The sequence below is a fragment of the Anolis carolinensis genome, chromosome 3, assembly GCF_035594765.1.
Source record: "Anolis carolinensis isolate JA03-04 chromosome 3, rAnoCar3.1.pri, whole genome shotgun sequence".
NCBI classification, from domain to species: Eukaryota; Metazoa; Chordata; class Lepidosauria; order Squamata; family Dactyloidae; genus Anolis; species Anolis carolinensis.
The window spans coordinates 13,463,496-13,488,728 of NC_085843.1; the positions used below are offsets into that span (position 1 = coordinate 13,463,496).

Here is a 25,233-nt window from a genome sequence, read left to right on the forward strand (position 1 = left end):
AGCACACCATCCCATTTGGTTTCAAAAGGTCCTACCTTGAATTGGGACCGTGATGGGGACAAAAATGCCATTTTATTATTGAGTAAGGATGTGAATAGACACAAAATCAAAAGAAAAAAATGGAATACAGTCGACCTTCCAGATTTGTGAATTCAACTTTTGTGGATTTGATTAATATAGTCTCTTTAGAAATCTCTTGGAGCACCTAGAGTACTCGGAGAGTCACAGAAAAGGTTCTCTTAGGTTAAAAATATTAGCATTACTGATTCTTGGTTTTCCCCATTATGTGAGAATCCTACACCCCTAATTTCTATGAAAGTAGAAGGCCTACTGTATGCAGCCAAGTCACTTGTGAAAAACGCCATGGCTAAAACTGCTGTGTGAGTGAGATACTTAAACATATAGACAGACTATCTAAGGATGAATAGGGGACAAAGCATCTTCAGAGTAGAGCTGGTGCTTTTTTGAAATGGGAAACAATAGCATTAATCATCTTTGAATAGACAGAAATCTGTTCAGGAAGACATTTTTTTTTACAGAATCAGCTCATTCAGTTCCTCCTCTGTCTGAATAGCACAGCAGCTGGTTGATGTTATCAGCACTCCAGAAACGGATGGCATGCTGAAACTTCAAATACACGGGGAGGATGACTGATGGAGTGTTTAAGTTCCAACCTCTAGCCCATGGTTGCACATGGAGACCCTTATTCGTTTATTTCAGAATCTATATGCCTGCTTCAAGAAGTCAGAGGGTCTCTAAAAATGGCTACAAATCAAGACAAGAAATAAACAAGTAGGGCAGTAAAACAATGTCTAGTAACTAAAACCGCAAGCAGTTTATAAAACATGGAAGTTTAATGAGCCACCCTCAAAATATTAGGACATCAATCTAACAACCAGTAAAAATTATTTCAACAATTGAAGCCACTAAAAAGAAATTGGAGAGAGGGGAATATAATGGAGCAGTTCCATAATTATTGAATCATAGAATCACAGAACTGGAAGAGACCACATGGGCCATCCAGTCCAACCTTCTGCCATTCAGGAAAAGCAGAAAGTACCCCTGACAGATGGCCACCAAAAGATGTTTAAAAGTCTCAAAAGAAGTAGCTTCCATCACACTCTGGGGCAGAGAGTTCCACTGCTGAACAGCTCTTACAGTCAGGAAGTTCTTCCTAATGTTCAGGTGGAATCTTCTTGAATGGGAACCAAATACTGAAAAGACCCTTTACATACACCTATATGAAAAGACCCTTACATCTACACACTCAAACATGTCCAGCCATTCTGGGTCCATGTAATTCAAGTTTGGCCAACCGGTGGACTCAACCAATGAGACTGCTCACTTCCAGATACCCTTTGAAAGCAATCAGCCAAATAAGATCTTTGAGAAGATTTGTTTGAACTCTCCCTAAATCCCCAGTTTAATTCAGGTATGTCACCACATTCTGCTTGCTTTTTTTCTCTCTGCCCCCCTACTCACTATTAAAGCTTTTCCTCTCACTACCCCTACAACACAACACATACTGGCAGTCATAGCCAATTTGGGTCTATTTAAATCAAGGATCACCAACCTGTGGTCTGGTTCTGCCAGAAGTCATTTGTTCAACATGGTTAGCTATTATCTACTATTTTTACTAGCAAATGTAAGTTCAGGAATGTATCCCTTGCAGATAAGGGGTTATACATGTACAGTAGAGTCTCGCTTATCCAACCTTCATTTATCCAACATTTTGTATTCAATGCAGTCTGCCTTTTAGTAGTCAATATTTTTGTAGTCAATCTTTGCAATACATTGCAATGTTTTGGTGCTAAATTCGTAAATACAGTAATTACTACATAACGCTACTGTATATTGAACTGCCTTTTCTGTTGATTTGTTGTAAAACATGATGTTTTGGTGCCTAATTTGTAAAATCATAATGTAATTTGACATTTAATAGGCTTGTCCTTAATCTTCCTTATTATCCAACATTTTCAGTTATCTAACATTCTGCTGGCCCGTTTATGTTGGATAAGCGAGATTCTACTGTATTTCCATCCTATGGAATCCTTGAGAGTTTAGAGATGGATATTTAGAATCCTCAGGCAGAGAGGTCTAGTTCATCATCAAACTACAAATCCTAGGATTAAACAGGATGTAATTATGGCAGTTAATGTGGAATCATGATGTTGTGTCAAAGGTACCCAGTTTATACATTACTGGGCACTTTGTGGAATCTTACTGAGCCAAGGATCAAAGAAACTCCACTGGGATGGAAGGATGGGAAATGCCTCCCCAAAAGTCTTGAATTAATTAAAAACTCCAGGGAAATATTCCATGTTTTATCTAGAAACTCTGGTACTATGCAGATGTAGAGAACGGAAATTAAAGTTCAGAAATTAAGACAGGCCCCTACATTGGCAGTCTTTAGAAAGAACTTGAAGACCTGGCTGTTCCAATGTGCCTTCCCAGATTAATAGGAAATCTCCAATACCAAGTCCCATAAGCACTTTATTAGAACTAAGATCGCATATCGCACTCTGCACTTGCCCTATAAGCCTTATATATCACCTGTCACATCAGCACTTTTAATCTTGTACCCATTACTCTGGCCCGGCCCAGTTCTATTGTGTTTTAGTGTATTGTTATTGCTTGTTGTTTATACTGTTTTAATTGTTTTTAATTTGCTTTTTGTTTTGTATTGTTATATTGTGTGTTGAGGCCTTGGCCTTTGTAAGCCGCATCGAGTCCTTCGGGAGATGCTAGCGGGGTACAAATAAAGTTGTTTAATAATAATAATAATAATAATAATAATAATAATATGTCAAGACTTTGCAATGTGTAAGTCTATCATAATCAAGAAGAACAAGAAGTAGTAGTAGCAGTAGTAGTAGTAGTTTCACACTGCATTCTTAATTTGAAAGGGCTTATTTTACAAGGGGCAAAAAAAAGAAGAAGAGGTGATCCATGTCCTGCCAAAGCCAATGGCATAATGCCCATTGACTTCAATGTCTGTGGATTGCTGGCTCTCTCCTTGACAGCTAAATTTCCATGAAATTAACTGCATGCACCAATAATACAATTCTGAGTAAGCAGCCTTCAACCAGAGCCAACATTAATGTTGATTATTGAGAAGGGAATGGGCAGAGGAGTATTTCTGGGATGATGGCATATTTCCCCTCCCCCTTGTTTCTTTTACAATTCAGAGCAAGCGCTTCTGCGAACACTGCAAATATGACTCTAATGACCATTTCTCAGCCGTCCTTGCTGTCTAGTTTAATTACATATCATCCGAGCATACAGCAAGCAGAAGCATATTACTTGAAAACAGAACGGGTATGGAGGAAGACAAGACGACGACTCTTCTGGATCAGGCAAAAGGGCTTTTTACATGCACAGGAGGAAATGGATAGCGTTTGCTGACAGCTGCATTGAGCGTAAGGAAGAGGTTTTGCTAGGAAAAGTGATGGGGCTGAGGGGAGAGATCTGGGTCAGGGAATGTCGTCCATTTGCAAAATAGAAGCAGGGCATCTGAAAGACTGAGAGGGTGTTGTAGTGGTTAAAATGGTGGACTAGGGTGTGACAGATGAGTTCAAATTCTTGGGTCATGGAGCTCACTCAAGATGAAAAACACACCATCAGACTAGCCTACCACACAGGCTTGTTGTAAGGATAAAACTAGGGAGGAGAGCCTTGCACTTTTCACAAGTAATATGTTGCTCTTGCTATTTGTTATTCAGTCATCTTTGACTATAGACAACTCAGCTTTATGGGTGGGTTTTGATATTTTTCATGATTTCATTTTCATTTTATTTATACCATTGCATTTTACCATATCCTTACCATCATTTGCTTCTACATATACGATATCCCAGAATTCTTGTAATATGACGCTGTTGTTTGCCTTCAAGTTGTTTCTGACTTATGCCAACCCTAAAGTGAGCCCCCAGTGGCACAGTGGGTTAAACCACTGAGCGGCTGAACTTGCTGATCGAAAGGTTGGCATTTCGTATCCAGGGAGCAGGGTGAGCTCCCATTGTTGGAATCAGCTTCTGCCAACCTAGCAGTTCAAAAATATTCAAATGTGAGAAGATCAATAGGTACCACTCTGATGGGAAGGTAATGGTGCTCCATGCAGTCATGCCAGCCACATAACCTTGGAGGCATCTTCGGACAATGCTGGCTCTTTGGCTTAGAAATGGAGATGAGTACCACCCCCCAGAGTCAGACACAACTAGACTTAATGTTAGAGGAAAACCTTTACCTTTACTAAAGTGATCCCATCCCAGGGTTTTATAAACAAGTTTTGCCTTCTTCTGAGGCTGGAAGACACAAGGTTACCCAGTGGGTTTCCATGGCTGAGTGGGGATTCAACCCCTGGTCTCCAGAGTAATAGCTTGATGCTCAAACCAATATACATGCTGGCTCTCCCCTCCCATATGAGCCTGCCTGAATGTTTAGATCCTCAGTGGAGGCTTTGTGTCATGGACAAACCCTTCACAAGTTTAAGTTGATAGCTACACATAACATGAGATACTTCTACCCTGACTTTTCTCCCATGGCTGATCCAGCTCAGTCCTTAGATAGTTTTTACTACCATGCCCTTGGCTGTAACATAACAGAAGGAGGAGGGAGACTTGAGCACCCAACATTGCCAAATTCAGGTCAGGACTGGCAGGCAACCATCCTGCTCCCATTCTTGTCATTGTGGTGCAAGTGGGCATGATATTGGTAGGTCACTGGTCACTTGGAGTGACATAGGCTGGGAAGCCAACATGGTGAGGGGAGCGGAAATCACTTCCTTTCCCCCTCTCAGCTCCAATAAACTTGACACTCCTGCTAACGTCGTTCCAGGCAACAAGTGAGAGACATTAGACATGTCATGCCTGCGGGCTGTTGGAATGACAAGTTCAGGAAGGGGATGATTCGTATCATCCTGTGTCCCCAGGAATACAGGATGGCCCAAGGAATATGGGATGACCATATAAACACTTGGGGCCAGTTCCCCCCATTGTTTACATAGGCCTAAAGTCACAGTTTGCTCATGATTCTCGGGGTTCAATAACAGTCAAATGACTACACCATACTGAGTATCTGACTTATAAATATTTTAAACTAGCTTGGGTACCTGGCAGTGCCCGGGGTATTTGAAAAAGGAATTGTTTGTTTTGGGATTTTAGGTAATATCATTTAGTTAATTAGTAGCACGATTGGATGTAGGTGAACTACAGTTCCTATAAATTAAGGACAATTCCCCCCCAAATCTGATCATATGGATTCTGTGTGCCAAATGTGGTCCAGGCCCATTGTGGGTGGGGGTCACAGTGCTGTGTCTTGATGTAAGGTGAACTACAATTTCATCCTGTTGAGTCAGTTCCCTAAACCCCTGTTCAGTTGCTGATCTAGTCCTCTGTTTGCTGTGCAACATATAAAAGAATAGGAAACGGTTAAGGGAGAGGCAGTGGGAGGGATCATGCAAAATCCACACCAGTGGAGAGAGAAAGGAACCCTGGGATGTGGAGCTCACTATAACCTGCAATATCAGTGGAGGGAGTGCTTTTGGTGGCTCCTCTGCACTGTGGGATGTAGCTGTTTGTTGAGGCTGGAGGCTGTCTGTGTAAATGGACTTCTCTGCCACATATACGCATAAACATTTTTCACATATATTATGTGTATAGATAAATCAATAAAGACAGAATGTCCCGAGTGTCAAGAGACCCTGTTCTTTCCAAGGAAATGGAATATAATATTATTTTCATCACCACTCAAATAAAATTTGATAAAATTAATAAATAAGTAAGTAAACCCAGCTGACCTCAGGTACTTTGATACTTGATTTAAGTAAGTCAAAAAGTGGGGGCTCTGTTTCTTAATCTCGGAAAGCAAAAAGTCTTGGGTAATCTCTGAAGGTAGGTTTGCAACAAGACAAAGTAGATCCTCAGACACCTAGGGACCAAGCAATTCAGGTGTTTTGGGATCACAACCAACACCTTCTAGGAGGTCTCAAAAATACCTAGAAAGCCGTAGTATATAGAAATGTAGATTTTCCCCTTCTGGTGCTTATTTACCATTCAGAGTGACCAATAACAATTTTTTTAGATCTAAGTATGATGAGAAGCCACATATCAGGGGGAAATGCAAGTGAGAGATTTAATAAAAACAGAGAGACAGGCAAAATGCTTAGAAAGTGTTATATAAAATGGGTATTATTAAATTCTTTATCATGTGGATGCATCACACTGCAATTTACAATACATCACATCCTAGGTTTTCCCTTTGACACATGTCCTTTACCAACTGCAAGTTGAGTATCCTTTATCTGAAATGCTTGGAACCAGATGTGTTTGGGGTACAAACTGCTCAATTTGAAAAGAAATACATGATTATTATTACTATTACTATTATTACTATGGTTATTTTTAAAAGAGCATCTGAAATCACTTTGTTCTTTGGGTTCCCCCAGAGAATAGAGTCAGTTTTCAAAGTTAGCTGTACAAATATAAGTAGCTATAAATCAGTAAACATTTAGGATATTTGCCACCACAGAATTTGGAGTAATCCCCAAATAGTCTGTGATGACATTAAATATTCAGGTAGAAATCCTATTAACACAACACCCTTTAAAACTATTGACAATACTGGACAATAATGCTCATATTGAATGATGTTGGAAACCTATGACAGAACTGGGACACATCTCCCCCCATTAACTTTGGAAAGAGTTATATTCTAGTGTAAACCATGAGCTATCCTAAATAAAGATGTATGAAAACTTATTTTGAAAAATTCACCGATTCTACACTTCTGTTGCCCTTCAGAAATGGAATGATTTATTAACATTGAATGAATCAAGGAACATCCATCTTCCTTTATTTATTATTCTTCTTCAAGCATCTGTCACTGATATACATGATTCAAGATGGGGGAAAGGGGGCTCTCAGTTTTGTTTTCATATCCAGTCAAATAAGAGAAAATATGTGAATTTGGGATAAACTCTTTGAAGACAACCTGAAACTACGTTTTCTCCTATTGGTACTGGTCAGAATTAGCTGAAATATAAATGTTAAGGATGATCATCAGGAAAATAAAATAAAATATAAACAGAGAATCTTGGCCCCCCAAAAATGTTGGGTCTAGAACAGTGGTTCTCAATTTGTGGGTCCACAGATGTTTCGGCGTTCAACTCCCAAAAATCCCAGCCAGTTGTCAGCCGATAGGATTTCTGAGAGTTGAAGGCCAAAACATCTGGGGACCCACAGGCTGAGAACCACTGCTCTAGAAGAACAAATCTATCAGCTTTGGTTTTGCTCATCTTTGATTCTTTGAAAGCACAATTTCTTCCTGTATCAATATAGAGAAGTTTACAAATGCTGGCAAATCCTTATCAAAATAAATCAAATTAAACCTCTCACTATCCCTAATCCAAGCTAATAAGACTCATGGCACCAGCTGACAGGGTTAATACCATGCCATGCTTAACACAGCCGTGGGTGCCCTCGCTTTCTGTTCAGTCTCCTATTCATTTCCAAGGATTTAGAGTGGGTGGACTGGGAAAGTTGGGTACATGTGCATCTGTTAGTCATGGAAGCCGGCAGATCTGATGCCGGTGGAAAAGTGAATCCATAGAATCATAGCATCTTATAACTGGAAGGGACTGCAAAGACCATCTTGTTCAACTGTCTGCCATACCCAACCTTAGTATTAAGACTGCCAAAGAAGGGGAATCCATCACCTTCCAAGACAGTACCCTGCTCTTAAGCAGTTCTTACAGTGAAGAAGTTCTCCCTAATGTTTAGATGGGGCTTCTTTTCTTGCAGTTTAAATCCATTGGTTTATGCTTTAGTCTCTGGACCAATAGGAAAAGTAACTAGTTCCACTTTCTACATGGCCTCCCTTCACCTATTTGGTGTTTTAACCACAACTTTTAAAAGTGTTATCCAAGGTGCTGATGTCTATACTTAAGCCAACCCCTTTCATTTTTAGTCTAAAAACCAAGACCAATCCACTGCTCCATTACCATCGGAACCTCCCAATATTGCCTTGTATGCATTTATCACAGGAGTTGGCAGATGTTATGAGTCTGGGGGCTCATTTCCTGCCTCTGGAGGACTAAAAGGGACCAATGGGCTACTAAATAAGTCCCCAAATGGGGAAAAATAATACAGGAATAAATAGCAATCTATTACTGAATATCTATGAATATTTGAGTGAAGTGTTCAACTTTATAATTATCATTATTTTTATTTCATATTCTACCTTTAATGGGCCTCAAGGAGGCTAACAACATTTTTAAGGCAATGCAAGTTACATGGCAATACTTGGCAGACTGGACTGGATGGCCCTTAGTCCAACTCTATGATTCTATAAAAATAAAAATATAACTATAAGATTTAAAAACTTATAACATTGAAACTATTAAAAGGCATTTACAAATCCTTACACACCCTTAAAATAGACAAAAATGTTTTGATGGAAGGAGAGGAAGGACGGATCCATCCTGGCTTTTCTAGGGAGGGAGGTACAAATCTCAGAGCAGCCAAAAGGAAGACCCTCTCCCCCTTCTCCAGCAAAACAGCCCCCAGAGAAGGCAGTGGCACAAATAAAAAGGCCTCCTAGAAAGACCCTAAAAGATCCTAGAGTTCAAATGGCCCTTCAAATAATCAGGAGCCAAGCTACGTATAGGTCAAAACAACCACTTTTAATTGTATCTGGAAATGGACTGGAAGCCAACTAAACTGTTGCAGCAAGGGTGACTAGAGGTGGAAAATCTCATCCAACCTATCTCTGAGCTATATGGAGGAAAATTCATCACCAAAGTCCTTTTATCATACTCCAAAGAATGGCAGTGATGTAGTGGAACTTGTTGGGGTGAAGCACTACAACTTTTCAATTAGCAGGAGCAAGATATCATATGCAAGTTTTCTTTTCAGTTATCCATGCTATTAGAGATGTTATTTTGGGGTTGTTAGTCTTGAATAGCCTATTAAGAGTTTCTCTCTGGCCTAGATGAAAATTGAAATTTGATAACAGGAATTAACGCAATAGTTTTCTCTTTTTAAAATTCTTCCTGGTGTGTGCTTTTGAATTTCCAAATCCTCCAAAGTAGTGGCAGTTATTTATATTTTCACAACTGAAAAATAAACCATAAAAAGTGCAATCTCTTACACATTAAACTAACTGCACCCAAATGTGACCTCAAGCTGAAAGCAAATATATATACACACATTATTGGTCATGTCCAACGTTGCCACAAATGGACTTTGGCTCATGTAATGTGTGCATTTCATTCTCTTCTCAAATCTGTTCCCAAAGGTCCCCTGGAATGTATTCAGGGCATGAATGGGGTGTTGCAGGATGAAATGGGAACTATCATTCATTAATGGGGCCTGTTCCACTGGCAAAAGAACACTATTAGATACAAACCCATAGCATTATCTCCCAATTCTAGACTATTGAATAAAACACTTGATTTTTAGAAATTAACGACAATGATAAATCTATGACATTATAAATTGATAGAGTAGGAACATACAATTATTGAAATGTCGGAGAGCTTCGGGTTCATCTGTTTCAATCCTAAGACAAACCTATCATGGGTTTTTCCTTGGCAAGATTTGTTTAAAGAGAGTTTACTAGTGCCTTCCTCTGAGGTTGAGAAAGTGTGATTTTCCCAAGGTCATCTGTGGAGTTGCCCTTGAGGACCTAGAGATTTCGAGATAGACCATATTAATCAGATCCACTAATAATCAAATCTGTGTTGTCAAAGGCTTTCATGGCCAAAATCTCTGGGTTGCTATGAGTTTTTCAGGCTGTGTGGTCATGTTCCAGAAGCATTCTCTCCTGGCGTTTCACCCACATCTTTGGCAGGCATCCTCAGAGGTTGTGGGGACTGTTGGAAACTAGGCAAGTGAGGTCTATATATCTATGAAAAGTCCAGGGTGGGAAAAAGAACTCTTGTCTGTTGGAGGCAAGTGTCAATGTTGCAAATGCTCAGCTTGATTAGCATGTAATGGCCTTGCAACTCTGTCAAGTTAAACCCACAAATATGGGTTTCCTGGCTCTCTAATGTGCCTTTTTGTAACTTCTTTTCAAAAGTGCCCTTAGCTTCCAGCTTTTAAGATAATGGGCACTGGTTTGGTTAGTAGAACTACACTTTGATATGTATTTTTCTGCAAATTGTTTTTTTTTCCTAAACAAATATTTAAAATATAGTATATTCAAAAAAAGAGAACTTATAAAATTCCACCATATATTCTTTTCAATGCTCTCTCCCTCTGAAAAAAACCCTCTCAGTTTTAGGTCAATAATAACAACTCTTAAAGAGAAACAAGGTTTAGACTTTCAGTTATATCCCAATAGTCTTTGTCCTTTCCCTCATAAATCTGAAACCTGCCCAGCCTTCCAAAACTCAAGCAGACAAAACGTGGCTGATTAGTAGCAATTCAATTTTCCCTTTTTTAGCCTTCATTTTCATATAATTAACTGTATAGTATTTTTCTCCATTACAAAAAGGCTTCAGGAAGATAATTAAATTGATTATATTTAAATGCGTATTGAAGGTATTTCTCCATTAGAACATCACATGTTACACATTATACAGGCAAAATGCTACACCACAACGTACTGCTTGCTGCTTTTGGATATAGTGAATATTCACTTTCACCTCAAAAACACATCAGAAAAGTATTTCTTTAAGTCAATCATATGGGATTCTTATCTTACAAATTACTGTATCCTGACCTAGATCCTTCATTAGGATTTTGTTTCTTCTCTGTGATATCACTCTGTGGTATTAATTTAAATAACATACACATGATTTGAGAAGGCAGTTTGGCAGAATTTTTCAAGAAATGTAAAGTGACTGGTAGAGACATGAAACAAGAATGCGCAGACAAACATTTTTTTCATGCATCTGAAAGGCAGAAATTATGGATATTTTTCAGCATTTACATCAATTGGAGAATCATTGCCTTTTATTTTATTTCATTTTGTGCTCTTGAGATCCCATTAGCATAACGATTCTTGGCATAACTGGATCGAAGTAACTCTGCGGAGAGCCTAATTTAAAAACTTCAGACCTAAACTAATTCATTATACATGTTTTAATTACACAGACGCGCACACAGACACAGCAACCAAAAAGAAAGATCTCACAATCTCAGCCCTTTAGTTTTGCAGGTATTCCAACCCTGGCTATTCCTTAAAATAATTTTCAGTAATTCTGTGGCTCTCTTTCCTACCATTTCCATCTTTTGACCCACAACAAGACACTATATTTGTGAATTACAATAAAAGCAAACCATGCCCCCTTTTCCCGACATTGGCAAATTTTACAAAACAACAAAATGCTTGACAAAAAAAAATTATGACATTTTCTCCGATCATGATAGAGTGCTTTGAAGCCAAGAGTTGACAAGAAGCTAAAATTGGCAGGATGAGGCATCATTCGAAATAGACATTACTTCTTTCTTTCTTTCTTTCTTTCTTTCTTTCTTTCTTTCTTTCTTTCTTTCTTTCTTTCTTTCTTACCTTTACTGCTCAACAGTACTTGAGCCTTTGTTTCAAAACTTTCCAATCCCAAAGACAATGACTAACTTGCCAAGACTCTGACTGTCAGTGGAAGTCTGCGATTGAGGGAAAAGAGGGTAACTTCAGAAAGCAAGACTCACCTGTCCTTGGTGGTACCAGCTGTGAGGACAGGTGCAATCCGACCACCAACCCTTTCCTGCCCCCTTCGTCCTACCTAAGGTTTTTGGGGGGCTCTTCTGGGCATTGTCCCACGATGTGCTACACTTAGTCCTGGGGTGCATCACAGTCAGTGCTGGAGGTCCGGAAATGGAGTGCGTCAGGGGTTGGTGATGGTGATGGTGGTGAGGGTGAGGATGAGGGTAACAACGTCCCTTGGTGTTCTGCTGCCAGCCACAAGCGCAAGGGGCATCCCTGGGGGGCGTCTGCACCCCTCTGGTGGAATCGATCCCGTCGTGACCCCGGCAGCAGCTGTGCTGCCTTGGAAGGTGTGCGTTCATGGCGCCCTGTTCTCAAGTTCTTCCCCTGCCTTCTTCTCTCCTCCGAGGATGCGATCGGCCGTCTTGTTCCAGAGACCCTCAGAGCACCTTTGACAGCTGCTATCAACGGTGCATCGTGGGATCCCAGAGAGTGGAGCTGCACAGCATCATCTGCTGGCTAGGAGCTCTTTGTCAATAGATGACTCAACTCACAGAGCAACTTGACAACCTCTCTGCTCCAGGCAGAAGCAATCAATGCTCTGTGCAGCTGGGCTTGCAAGGCTGAACTACAAAACGTCCCCTTGTTGGGCGATGGGAGAAGAAAGAAATCACAGAAGGAAGCAAAATAAAAAAAATAGCCTTGAAAATTTGTTCTCAATTCCTCTTGCTTTCTCCCTCCTCCCAGGCACACAGACAAAAATCCAAATGTGTGTGCGTGTGTGTGTTTGCAAAGGCAGATATGAAACCTCTCTCCCTGGCAAAAAAAAAATTCCCTCCTTGAAAAAAAATGAAGAATAAGCCTAGGATAAATTGAGGTTAATAGACACAAGAGCTACCAAGAGCCATCTCCTACAAGTCTTCATTTTGCACAGAAGGAATCCGAAGCAGTATCGAGCTCAGCTAAAAGGGAATGTTTGCACCGCCGAACTTCTGAAATGACAAGCTCTAGGGAAAACACAGAGGGGAGAGAGAAGTGTTTATCTGCTACATTTACCATCTTGTTTGAGATGGTTTCCAGCACTGGTGGGCAATTTTGCTTGGGTCCAGAGGCCAATTTTCTGCCCCTCAGATTAAAAATGTGATTCTTTATCAGTTTCATTCTCAAAGGAAAGAGTGAGAAGTTCAGGCAGTTTTCTTCCTACTGTGAGAAAGTCTCCAGAAACGTGTAGATTTCAGACTATTCTCTGTTTGGGACTCAGTCTGCAGAAATTGTGCACATTTTTCTCTCCAGGAAGCAGAGCTCTTTGCACTGGAAAGGATTTGCAGATTTGTTGTATGTGCTGAAAATTGTATTGTTGAGGACTCATTCTGAGCAAAATTCATACTTCTATGTTTTCTGTACACAGAAATACTCGCGTACAATATTGCCCAGGATAAATCCTGTGTTAGAAAGACTTGTGTATCTAAAAATTTCCTTACCAGGATTTCCAGATACTCAAGAGACACTTTTTAAAAATCAAATATTATTTCCATCCCTGGCTGGGATCTTTTGGGGCCTCCTACAAAGGGCCAGGCTTCCCCCATTACAAAAAACCTGGCAATGCACCTTTGGTTTTTAAAAGCATTTTTAAAGAAGGAGTTCAGTCTGTTTAAAAAGGAGATTGTCATTTCTGAAAGTTTTCATGGGACTCTGTTATTTTTTTATGGGGTGGGGGGAAGAAAGGGAATTTCCAAGAAACCCCATGGAATCGAGGCTACAAATACAACTGCAAGGAGGGTTCATGCAATGTCAGGGCTGCCTCTTGGGCCACCAGTATGACTCCTACATATCAGGACCTTGCTCCTTTTCTCCAGTTAATTTCTAGGTTTCTGGATTTTCTCTTAGTGCAGACACATGGACATATGAGTTGCACATAAATATATAATTGGAAAGTATTTTGTCAAGAACAGAGCATGCACTAAGTAAAGCCTATTACCAGCTTTTAAAACTTTACAATGAAAGAGCCATTCTGTTACTTTATCAATGCATAACTCTTATAAAGCAATTTCCCAGTGCTTTATTGTAGCTGTGTGCCTTCATGCCATCTCCAGCTTCTGGCAACCATTGAGTTTTTTTGTCAATATTTGTTCAGTGGTAGATTTGCCTTTGTCTCCTCCTGAGAGTGAGATCACCCAGAAGTGCCCCATGGCCAAGCTTGTCATAGTCCAATGCTCAACGTACTAGACCATGCACGATCTTCTTGTAATTGCATCACCTATATAAGAGTGGCACAGTGCGTTAAAGCGCTGAGATGCTGAACTTGCGGAACAAAAGGTGCCAGGTTCAAATCCCAGGAGCGGAATGAGCGCCCACTGTTAGCCCCAGCCAACCTAGCAGTTCGAAAACATGCAAATGTGAGTAGATCAATAGGTACCGCTCGGTAATGGTGCTCCATGCAGTCATGCTGGCCACATGACCTTGGAGGTGTCTACGGACAATGCCGGCTCTTCGGCTTAGAAATGGAGATGAGCACCAACCACCAGTCAGTCATGACTGGACCTAATGTCAGGGGAAAACCTTTACCTATATAAGAGATGGAAGGGCTGAGTCCAAATGAGCATGAAACTATGCTAAACTAAGGTCAACCAGTGGATCCCTAAGTGATTCAAAATGGAGACTTCTTCTAGGGTATCCCAGCTCTGATTAAAAAAGAATGAGCCAATTTCTAGGGAAAGAACTGTAGAACCATACTTCAATGAAGCAAGGGGTGAAAAGGGATGCCAATTAGAAATTAGCCTTTTTAGCCTTTTTGTTGAAAGTTTTTAAATAATGTAGTCTCTGTCTCTTGTCTGTCTCTTCTAAAAAGTCCAGCAAACTGTTTCTGGAAAGATCTTATTTGGCCAGAGGATGAAGAGCTTCCCCACGCATGGCTGATAACACAACTCCCCAAGGCAGAGTTATAATTAGCACAGAGGACCGGGCCGAGCACAGTCCAGGAAACAAGTTCATTCCTCCAGTTTGCGTATTCTCCCACTGAACAACATTGAACTATAGGTAACATTCAACTGATGCGGCTGAACTGTTGACACCCACGCTGTATTATAATCCTAAATATCTGCAACTATCCTGTTTATTCCTTACTAGCATTTCCCTTCCCATCAATGAGGTAGCGTATCAGTGCTCAGTTTCAGCAGAGCTGTCCAAGGTACTGAATTTGGGGCTCTTGGATCATTTTTTTAAAAATTCAAGTACATATCCACAGCCCTAAGTGCAAGTAAACTGTTATTTCTGACTGGTCCTCTCCCCATGTTAAATTGATAAGCCAGATTTCAGTGCTGGACCTCTTCTCTGGACCTCTTGGCATGCTTTCTAAAATTGACTGCTCCAGAATGCAAAATATTCTGGAGACCATTTTCAGATAGCAGGGGAGGGCTGTAAAAAGAAGGGCAAGAGAAAAATCCAAAGGTCCCACCATAGAACTATAGATTTGGAAGAGACTCCAAGGTCCACCCAGTCCAACCCCCAGCCATGCAGGAACACACAATCAAAACACTCCCAACAGATGACCATCCAATAGCATACACGGTGCACTTATGGTGTATCTTCATAATTTGTGATGCACACTGGACACTTCTGTTGTGGTATGGCATTTCCTAGTCTGTGTTTAGATGCCCATTGTACATTGATACCTTGCTGCATCAATCTGTGTGCAATAAATGTCCATGCAATGTAACATCACAATAGTGTCTTGGTGAATACAGATATATAACAATTTCAATTATTCCTTGGAATTCTTTGCTGAATTCCATGCCAACAACCACAAGAGTAGTTCCAGGTTTCATATCCTTGCCAGGATACTGAGTCTTCTCAAAATGATGTTGATGCCAGTCATATACAGTACATATAATAGAATGCCACATTTCCCCCCTTTAAAGCAGACATTCTCTGAAATCAAAGATTTCTTCTATATTCCCTTGTATTATGTTTCTCTCACATAATGGCACAGCAACATAATTTTTCTTCTGCTTGTCCCAATACGTCTGGCTAGCTAAGTAGAACCCACTGCTGATTGGACAGAAAATGTCAATTAATTTGGAGTAAGAAAAATATTAAAATGGGTTGAAACAAATCATGCATGGTCCCTGAAGTTGCTCTCAGATTAAAGCAGATCACCACAGCTGCCTCCAGACTAAAAATAAACATCAAGACACATTTGCCCTGGGCAAAATATGCATATGGGAAACAAAGGCACATCTGGGAAACCAGAGAAAGAGAGGCAGTTCTGAAACAAACAGGGAAACAGACTCTATTACAGCAGAACAGATTTTCCTGTCCAGATCAAAGATGGAGGCGGATGGAAATCCAACCCACCTTTCTGCAAATGATAAATGATAAATGCTATTTACATTTGTTATGACTGTTTATAATTTCCAGTTTATAGCAACCCTAAGGTGAACCTATTACAGGGGTTTCTTGGCACAATTTGTTTAGAAGACATTTGCTATAGCCTCCCTCCGAGGCCAAAGCCTGTGACTTGCCATGGCTGAGCAAGGATTCCAAACTTGGTCTTCAAAGTCCAGTCTAACACCCAAACTATTATACTGCACTAGCCTCCAATGCCATACTGACCTCTCAGAGCACTGAAAGCAGAGAATATTTGGCAGCCAAACCCAAGTCAAGGAACATGAAAGGCACTGCAGACTAAATCAACCAGAGAAATCAGCCATAGCAGAGCACTTGATGAATCAACCTGGACACAGTATATTATTTGAGAACACAGAAATGCTCGACCACTCCAACAACTATCATGTCAGACTACAAAGAGAAGCCATTGAAATCCACAAGCATGTGGATAATTTCAATAGAAAGGAGGAAACCATGAAAATGAACAGAATCTGGCTATCAGTATTAAAAAAAAAAACCTCTAAAATCAGAACAGTAAATAAAGAGCAACACTCTGAAAAGAGAAGAATTTCAGACATTAATCAATCAGGGGCAACTAATGACTCTGAACAAAGGATTCCCCTAGGCCAGGATGTGAAGCTTGGAAGGCCATTTAATGGTAATCAAGGTGTTTAATTACAACATTCACACTGTCCTCCAACAGACAAGTGTTTCCCCCCCACCCTGGACTTTCCACTGATATATAAACCTACCTTGCTTAGTTTTTTCATTTACCTCACAACGTCTGAGGATGCCTGCCATAGATGTGGGCGAAACGTCAGTAGAGAATCTTTCTGGAATATGGCCATACAGCCTGAAAAACACACAACAACCCATTTGACAGCCAACTTGCTGAAGTGGTTTACCATGATTCTGGAAACCAGGATTTGGCTCCCGACTCAATCATGGAAACCCACTGGGTGATCTTGAGTTTTTCCCAACTCAACTCTGGAATTTCAATCAAAAATGTCTTCTTTAAAGGAGCTCCAGATCAGTTCAATATGAGCAACTATCCAAGGTGAGGAACTTATTTTGATTACAGCATTAAGCATTTCAGATATTTCTATTAAAGCAGACTAAAACCCTGGAGAGATTCACCACCTCAGTGACTCATAAGCTACAAGTAACAGACATGAGCTCTTCTGTGTTCAGCTGTCTGAAGGGTTTCGAGTTGCCACAGATGGTCTGCTAATTTGAGTTATGCGCCCTCCTAAAATGACCTATTCAATTAGCAGTAGAATTTCGAAACATCAATTGCACATGAATTGTGTGCCTTTTCACATCTTTCATCTATTAAGGATCCAGCAAGTTCATCCACACCTCAGTTCAGACACACTCACTGCACAAGATCATGCAATTTGACACGATTTCTCATTTCACTGTTTCAATCAAGCTGCAAACTCAAAACTGTGGCATGGTTTTTAACAGTCTGGAAATTAGAAAACAAACAAACAGGAAGAATGGTGGATTTCTAGAACGCGAGTGTTATTATGTCAACAAGATTGGGGAATTTAAATCTGGAGAAAAATTGGGACACAGCATGTTTTATAAGAAGCTCCATCTCTTCTTGACATAAGAAAGGGCAATGTAGCTTGTTCTCTGTTCACAGAACACACATTGATGACTGAGAGCACATCCTCCTTTTAGAATTAATGAAGTTTGACATCACTTTAACTGCCATGGCTCAATGTCAAGGAAACCTGGGATTTGTAGTTTGGTGGTGTGAGAGCTCCTTTGTCAGAGAAGACTTTGTAAAACTACAACACTCCTGATCCCATAGCATTGAGCCATGACAGTTAAAACGGTGTCAAAATCTATTAATTCTACAGGAGATGCACCCCTAGTGGCAAGACACCCAACAAGGTTTCTCTTGGTGACCTAAAGTGCCACATAAGCTTATATGGGAGGAGGTGGTCTTTCAGATAACCTGGCCCCAGGACATAGCACCGTAGCACTACAATTATGCACTGGGAAAGGGCTCCCTGAAACGTGGTAGTAAAAGTAATATCAAACCAAACTAATTCTATAATATAGATGTAACCTGAAAAAACTCCATTTAGAAGGCCATGTCTACAACTGGCTGCTTCATCCAGGGCCAGTACAAAGTTAGCCCCGAATCAATCATAATGGTGACCATATGGGCTAGGCCAAATCATGTATGACACATAGGGCAACTGGGACAGTACTGCAGGAGATAACCCATTCCCTTTATTCAGCACCACTGTTGTCTCTTCCCCACCAGCCTTGGAGCACTGTGAAAAGCCTGCCTGGTGCACTGATACCCAGACATATGATCAACAAGGCAAGATTGCTCTTCCCCATCATGCTGATTTCATGGGGAAGGGGTATGACACTATTTCTGCTATGGATAAATGAATGGGCTGAATCAGCCAAAATAATATGAGATCGCTTTCTGGGAAACAGCATTCTTATCCCCTCTCAACTTTCCTTAGCTTGGAGAAAATACAGGATAACACCAATAATCATAAAGACAAATAAATGGTTCAGGACCTGCTTATCTCCATGATCGCCTCCTCCCCTATGAACCCTTGTGGGGCTTAAGATCTTCTGGGGACGAGGGAAAGGGCCTTCTCGGTGGTGGCCCCTCAACTCTGGAACTCCCTTCCCAGGGAGATTAGACTGACACCACTGTTGGCCACCTTCCATAAGGATTTAAAGACATGGATATTCAGGTGCGCTGTGCTGTCGCACGCTGGGCCTGCAAGAATGACTGTTTACAGGACGTGCCTTCTGTATGCCCAACGGGACGCCGGGGTGCCTCAGCTGGAGGGTCCCTTAGATTTCTCAACACAAAGTTCTAATGAGGCTCAAAATAAGTTCAACAAAGCTCTTTATTTGGGCTTAAATCTTCTAACAAATGCTTTAGAACTTTGGAAAACTGGTAGCTTTCTCAATCTGCTATCAGGGGCAGGCATCTGTTGGTAAACTGTTCCCTTTTTCCTTTGGGAAATCTTCTGACCCCTCCCTGGGCAATGTTTCTCTACCCTGCTGGCATGAGGCCCCTACTCCTGGCTCCAAGCTGTGTTATGGATAGCCCGAGTGGACCCTTACCAGGCAAGGTTGCTGTGAATACTGTCAAACTGGAAGGTGTCCCTTTGATTTGCTCCATGAAGGTTGTAGGAACTGTGCTGTGGAACTATTCTTTTATTCCCCCAGCAAAGCTGTGAGAAGTGAAGCTTTTGTGCAGGTGGGAAAGAGAATCCCACACGTCCTGCTATTAGGCTTCCAACAGTGAGACAGGACAAAATTCCTTCTCTCCCTCCAAAACCCTGGGAAAAGTGGCGGGTCTAAAGATTCCTATGATTGCTAAGTTGTTAGCCCTATGATTGCAATCTGAGAGAAGCTACCTTACAAACTAGTAATGCAAGAAAAAGCTTAAATCTCCTGGCACTGCCATGCCAGCACATGCGCATTGGAGTGAATAGTCCCGCCAGTAGGCAGCTTGTTTACAATTTCTCATTGCACTTTATCTCTACCCCATATCTTTTTGGATCTTTAGTATTTGATAAGATCGTCTCTCTTGCCCTTATCCTTGATTCTCCCCATGAATCCTACTTAGAGTCTTGCACTACTTCACCCTCTACGTCTGCTGTACTTGTGGCCAGGTTTTTAAAGTAATTGTTGTGATTATGTGTTTTATGCTGTTTTATTTAATTGTTTATATGGTTTTAATTTATGTACTGTGTTTTTAACCTATGTTATTGTTGGGCTCATCCCCATGTGAGCTGCCCCGAGTCCCTTCGGGGAGATGGTGGCAGGATACAAGAATAAAGTTGTTGTTGTTGTTGTTGTTGTTGTTGTTGTTGTTGTTGTTATTATTATTATTATTATTATTATTATTATTGTATGACACAGCAAATAAGACAGATATGCTGGATTTCATTTCACAAAATCACAAGTCGAACACCTCCCAAGTGTCTAGGACTGTCTGATGTATTTTCAGATGATGAGCGCAAATCCCAGTAGGGTGGCCTTTTGCAGTTGGCAGATCATAATTTTGTCAATGTCTATTGTTTCCAAATGCCAGCTGAGATCTTTTGGCATGGCCTGCACTGGTTTCTGCCAGAGTCTTTGAAGTATTATTATTATTATTATTATTATTATTATTATTATTATTAAGATAGACGCCCCCCCCCCCCCAAGAAATAGACATATGTTGTCCAGGCTGCCAGCATCAGCTTCAGGATGTATCTGCCTTGCTTTTGCCAGCGTAAACATAGCTAAGTTACTGACAGGCTTTCTGAAGCAAGAGGCAGGAAAATATACACTGAATACCAAAAAGCTTACCACCACTTACTAGAATAGTGATGTCTACTCCCTGTAGCTCAGATTTTCCCAATCTGGTTCCTTCCAAATGTGTTGCACTTTCAAGTCCCACTATCATTGGTCAATATGAGTAGGGCTACTTCACCTTCATTGCTGTCTGCAAGTCTTCATTGGATGAATCCAATGACTGATTTTAAGGAAATTAAACACTAGCTCCTCAAGTCAGGTAACACTTTGAGGGCCTTGATCACTTGGAGAAAAATAGGTCAGATATACCCTCGGTCCTACTACAGTTTAAAAACAGCATAGGCATCATAATTTAGAATGCAGGAGAGTTTATTTTGGACCAACCTAGTATCTGTACCTTAGGGCAATTGAAAAAATGTCCCCAGAAAATTTAATTTCTCCACTCATTTGAATTTATGTCACTCCTTTTTATTGTTTCTTGTAGCAAAACAAAGTAAAACCCAACCAGAATTACTATAGGGATAAAATTTCAGCATATGAAGAAGTATTACATGCATTACAAGAAAAAATGAAAATTGCCTTGAGCACTTTTACATTTTTGAAGTTTATGGGATCTTTCAGAGATGTTAAATGTGAGTAAAACATTAGATACTTGTAAAATATGAATGGATAAAAGAATATGAGATCGGAATCGCATAAACAAACAAGATTGGAGAACATGTATTCATTTGTGGAAATGTGGAAATACAATGTGCATTTTAAGCTTTCTCCAACCATGATAGGAAGACAATGCAATTGGGACTTGGGGAAACACAAGAAAATCAAGACTAAGAGGTTTTTGCATCCCTTTGCTGTGTGCTTTTGAAGTTGTTTCCAATGTATGGCAACTCTAAAGTGAATCTATTACCAGGTTTCCTGGGCTGAGGATATGTGATTTGCTCAAGGTTATCCAGTGGGCCTCCATGGCAAGCATGGAGTTGAACCCTAGTCTCCATCGTTGTAATCCAAATAGCAAACCATTTTACCAAGCTAAATTGGAATTACAGATTGAGTATCCCTTAGCACCAGAAGTGTATAGGATTTTAGATTTTTCCAGATTTTCGAATACAGGTACATAATGAGATATCTTTATGCTGTGGCGCAGGTGGGAGAGCAAGCCAGCTGCAAACAGCTGCAATGAATCACTCTGACCAGGAGGTCATGAGTTCGAGGCCCGCTCGTAGCCTGTGTTTGTCTTGTCTTTGTTCTATGTTAAAAAGGCATTGACTGTTTGCCTATATGTGTAATGTGATCTGCCCTAAGCCCCCTTCGGAGTGAGAAGGGCAGAATATAAATGCTGTAAATAAATAAATAAATAAATAAGATGAAACCCAAGTCTAAACATGACATTAATTTATGTTTATATACACATGGTTTGAAGGCGATTTTATATCCAGCATTTTAAATAACTTTGTGAAGCAAACTAGAAACCACCAGAAACCAGAGGTGTCATTATTTCAGTCACTCATGTGGATAATTTTGGATTCTGGAAAATTTTTGATTTCAGAATTGTGGATAAGGAATGCACCACATCGTTTCTTTCAATGTTTTCCTATATTATATTTCTTAGAGAATCTACTTTGGTTTAGGGCTGCTCATGTTATGAGCTCAAAACTTTAAGGATTGTTTGTAACTTTATCTTAGAATATTCCACTGTATTGTGTATTCACACTTATTCTCAACAGATGGACTGTGCCGACCAAAGACAGGCTACCCATCTTCCTGGATAGCAAAGATTGGATATTGATTTCTTGTTCCAGTTAAACTTTGCATGAATCGTCATAACTTCTTCAGCTCTGGCATATTCTGCAGGCTCTTTCATAGAATCATAGAATAATAGGGTTGGAAGAGACCACATGGGCTATCTAGTTCAACCCCCTGCAATGCAGGAAGAGCATATCCTCCAACTCTTCACAAGGTAAATACAGCAGGTAAACGTGAGAGGAAAGGGATTGGACTGATAGTCCTTTTGGTTATTTCCAACTCTATGATTCCAGGATTCTAAAACCTTCTCACTATTTGCTTCCAGACTCTGGAATTTCCTTCCAAGAAAAGTGAGGCTGTACCCCTTTTTCTATCTTCTGACAGCAGGCAAGACTTTTTTTTAAGTTCTGTTTTTGGAAATTAACTCCCTGTTTTAAGGAACAATGTTTCAACAACTAGTACGCTGCACTACATGTGTTCAAAATAAATGTTTTTCAGAATGTTTGCATCTGTCTTTGTGTTATCTATATCTCTTTGAGTTTTGTAAGCTATTCTGAATCTGTTCTGGGTGAAAGGTGACATGTAAATCACATGAATGCAAATTAAATTCAAAATTCCCAGATGGTCCCTCAGCTTAGACTTTTGGGTTTGCCCTTCCGTCCTGACTTCTGATTTCATCTCATGGTCGCACAGGACTGCTGCCCATAATCCAGCCTTGGCGTTCATCCAAACATTCTCCTTTCCTACCATATTTTCAGGTGAATTGTTAGCCCCTGCTGGCACAGTGCGTTAAAGTGCTGAGCTGCTGAACTTGTGGACCAAAAGGTGCCAGGTTCAAATCCCAGGAGCGGAATGAGCGCCCGCTGTTAGCCCCAGCTCCTGCCAACCTAGCAGTTCGAAAACATGCAAATGTGAGTAGATCAATAGGTACTGTTCTGGCGGGATGGTAACGGCACTCCATGAAGTCATGCTGGCCACATGACCTTGGAGGTGTCTACGGACAACTCTGGCTCTTCGGCTTAGAAATGGAGATGAGCACCAATCCCCAGAGTTGGTCACGACTGGACTTAATGTCAGGGGGAAACCTTTACTTTACCTGTTAGCCTGATACGCTTAGCTTTAGCAACTGAATGGCTTTGTATGATCCCCTTAGACAATTCTTCAGGACATAAAAAGAAGGAGAGTTTCAGGCACATGAAACTTTTCTTCATGCCCTACTTAGAAAAAGGTTGACAGGCAACACAAACATGCAATTGTATTGAGAGTGCAAAACGTATTACCTGATGCAGAGATGATGTTCTGTCTAAACAGACAGTACAAGGAATGACTATTACATTGAAACAAAAGCCAAAAGGCATATATGTCAGCCTGAAAATGAAATGTAAGACGAATAAAGAAGAAGTTTGAAACGAAAACTTGAATTTTGTGCAAACATTTTAACAATATCCTAAATGGCTAAAAACATATATAAAGACTTGGATTGCCAGCAGGGGCTGTCATGAATTCTGAAACTGGAAGGGTTACTTTTTTGGACTGCAACTTCTACAATTCCCCTCAGGCATCACAGCCATTGGCTATGCTGAGTAGAGGATTTTAGTAGTTTTAGTCCAGCAAAGTATCTTTTTAACCTATTGGAATTCACCCTGCATTCCTCCTCCTTTAAGACTAAATGTTGGAGTGGATGCACTGCCCCAGTGACTTTTAGATTCAATATCGTCTGCTGAACTGAAGTGCTTCAATGTTTAACTCAACTTTTCTAATGGATAAAAGACACAGAAATGTCCTAGTTCTTATACATTTTTAAATAATGTATCTTCCCATGTATAAGTAGAAAAATTTTAGTTGAGAAAAATGAACCACATTTCCCAAAACCAGGTAGACCTATCCACAGGTCAGTGTATTTGGACTCTTATTTTAAAAAAGAATCACTACCTTCCCTGGGGAGCCCTGGTGGCGAAGTGTGTTAAAGCACTGAGCTGTTGAACTTGCAGACCGAAAGGTCCCAGGTTCAAATCCCAGGAGCGGAGTGAGCGCCCGCTGTTAGCTCCAGCTCCTGCCAACCTACCAGTTTGAAAACATGCCAATGTGAGTAGATCAATAGGTACTGCTCCGGTGGGAAGGTAACAGAGCTCCATGCAGTCATGCTGGCCACATGACCTTGGAGGTGTCTATGGACAACGCTGGGTCTTCAGCTTAGAAATGGAGACGAGCACCAACCCTCAGAGCCGGACACGACTGGACTTAACGTCAGGGAAAACTTTTATCTTTTACCTTAAACTGGGAAAACCCAGTTCACTCTGCAATGATTTGCTTTTTCTTTAGGTGTTATATGGACACCTCAGGCAAAAAGTGATACAGGTTCCACATTTTGGGCCTGTCTGGGAGGGCCCTGATTCTGTCCTGGAACAACCTAAAAGAAGCACTAACCCTTCTTATTGCGTCAAGTATGGCATCATTTCTGGCCTTTTTGAATGCCTAGGTGGGAAAATTGTGGCGGTTTTTGGTGCTTCTGATCAAAGGATCACAGAGGGTAGACAGTGGACAGGAGGACAAATGTCAGTGTACTGGAAGAAGCGAAGACCACCAGCATTGAAGTGATGCTCCTACACCATCAACTCCTCTGGACTGGCCACGTTGTCCGAATGCCCAATCACCGTCTCCCAAAGCAGCTACTCTACTCCCAGCTCAAGAATGGAAAATGGAATGTTGGTGGGCAGGAAAAGAGATTTAAAGATGGGCTTAAAGCCAGCCTTAAAAACTGTGGCATAGACACAGGGAAATGGGGAGCCCTGGTCCCTGAGCGCTCTAGCTGGAGGTCAACTGTGACCAGCAGTGCTGTGGAGTTTGAAGAGGCATGAATGGAGGGCTTAAGGGAGAAATGTGTCAAGAGGAAGGAGCATCAAGCCAACCCTGACTGGGACCGCCTTCCATCTGGAAACCAATGTCTTCGCTGTGGAAGAATATGTGGGTCAAGAATAGGGCTCCACAGTCACCTACGTACCCACCGTCAGAACACTAAATCTGGAAGACAATCATCCTTGAGGGATCACCTAAGTCAGTGTGGTCCAACCCTTAGTTACCCAAGGGCCAATCAAACTTTAGTATAGGAATGAGTGAAGCTCAATATGGCCATTATATGGCCGTTTCTTAAAAACTTAAAGCAGT

The 25,233-nt window shown here is 40.8% G+C and overlaps 1 protein-coding gene across 26 annotated transcripts in view; it reads right to left on the minus strand.

Annotated features, from left to right (window-relative positions):
* The window catches only part of dlg2 (discs large MAGUK scaffold protein 2), a 1,295,060-nt gene that overhangs the window by 427,022 nt on the left and 842,805 nt on the right, over positions 1-25,233 (minus strand). Inside the window, exon 1 of one of the 26 annotated variants that reach the window (XM_008108153.3) lies at positions 11,652-17,913. The exons of 21 other annotated variants lie outside the window; for them this stretch is intronic. In XM_008108153.3, coding sequence (XP_008106360.2) covers positions 11,652-12,008 — 357 coding nt within the window. In that variant the 5' untranslated portion in view covers positions 12,009-17,913. Of the gene's footprint in view, positions 1-11,651; positions 17,914-25,233 lie in introns of those variants that run through there. 4 more of the 26 variants (XM_016992699.2, XM_062977104.1, XM_062977103.1 and 1 more) reach the window with 4 other exon arrangements.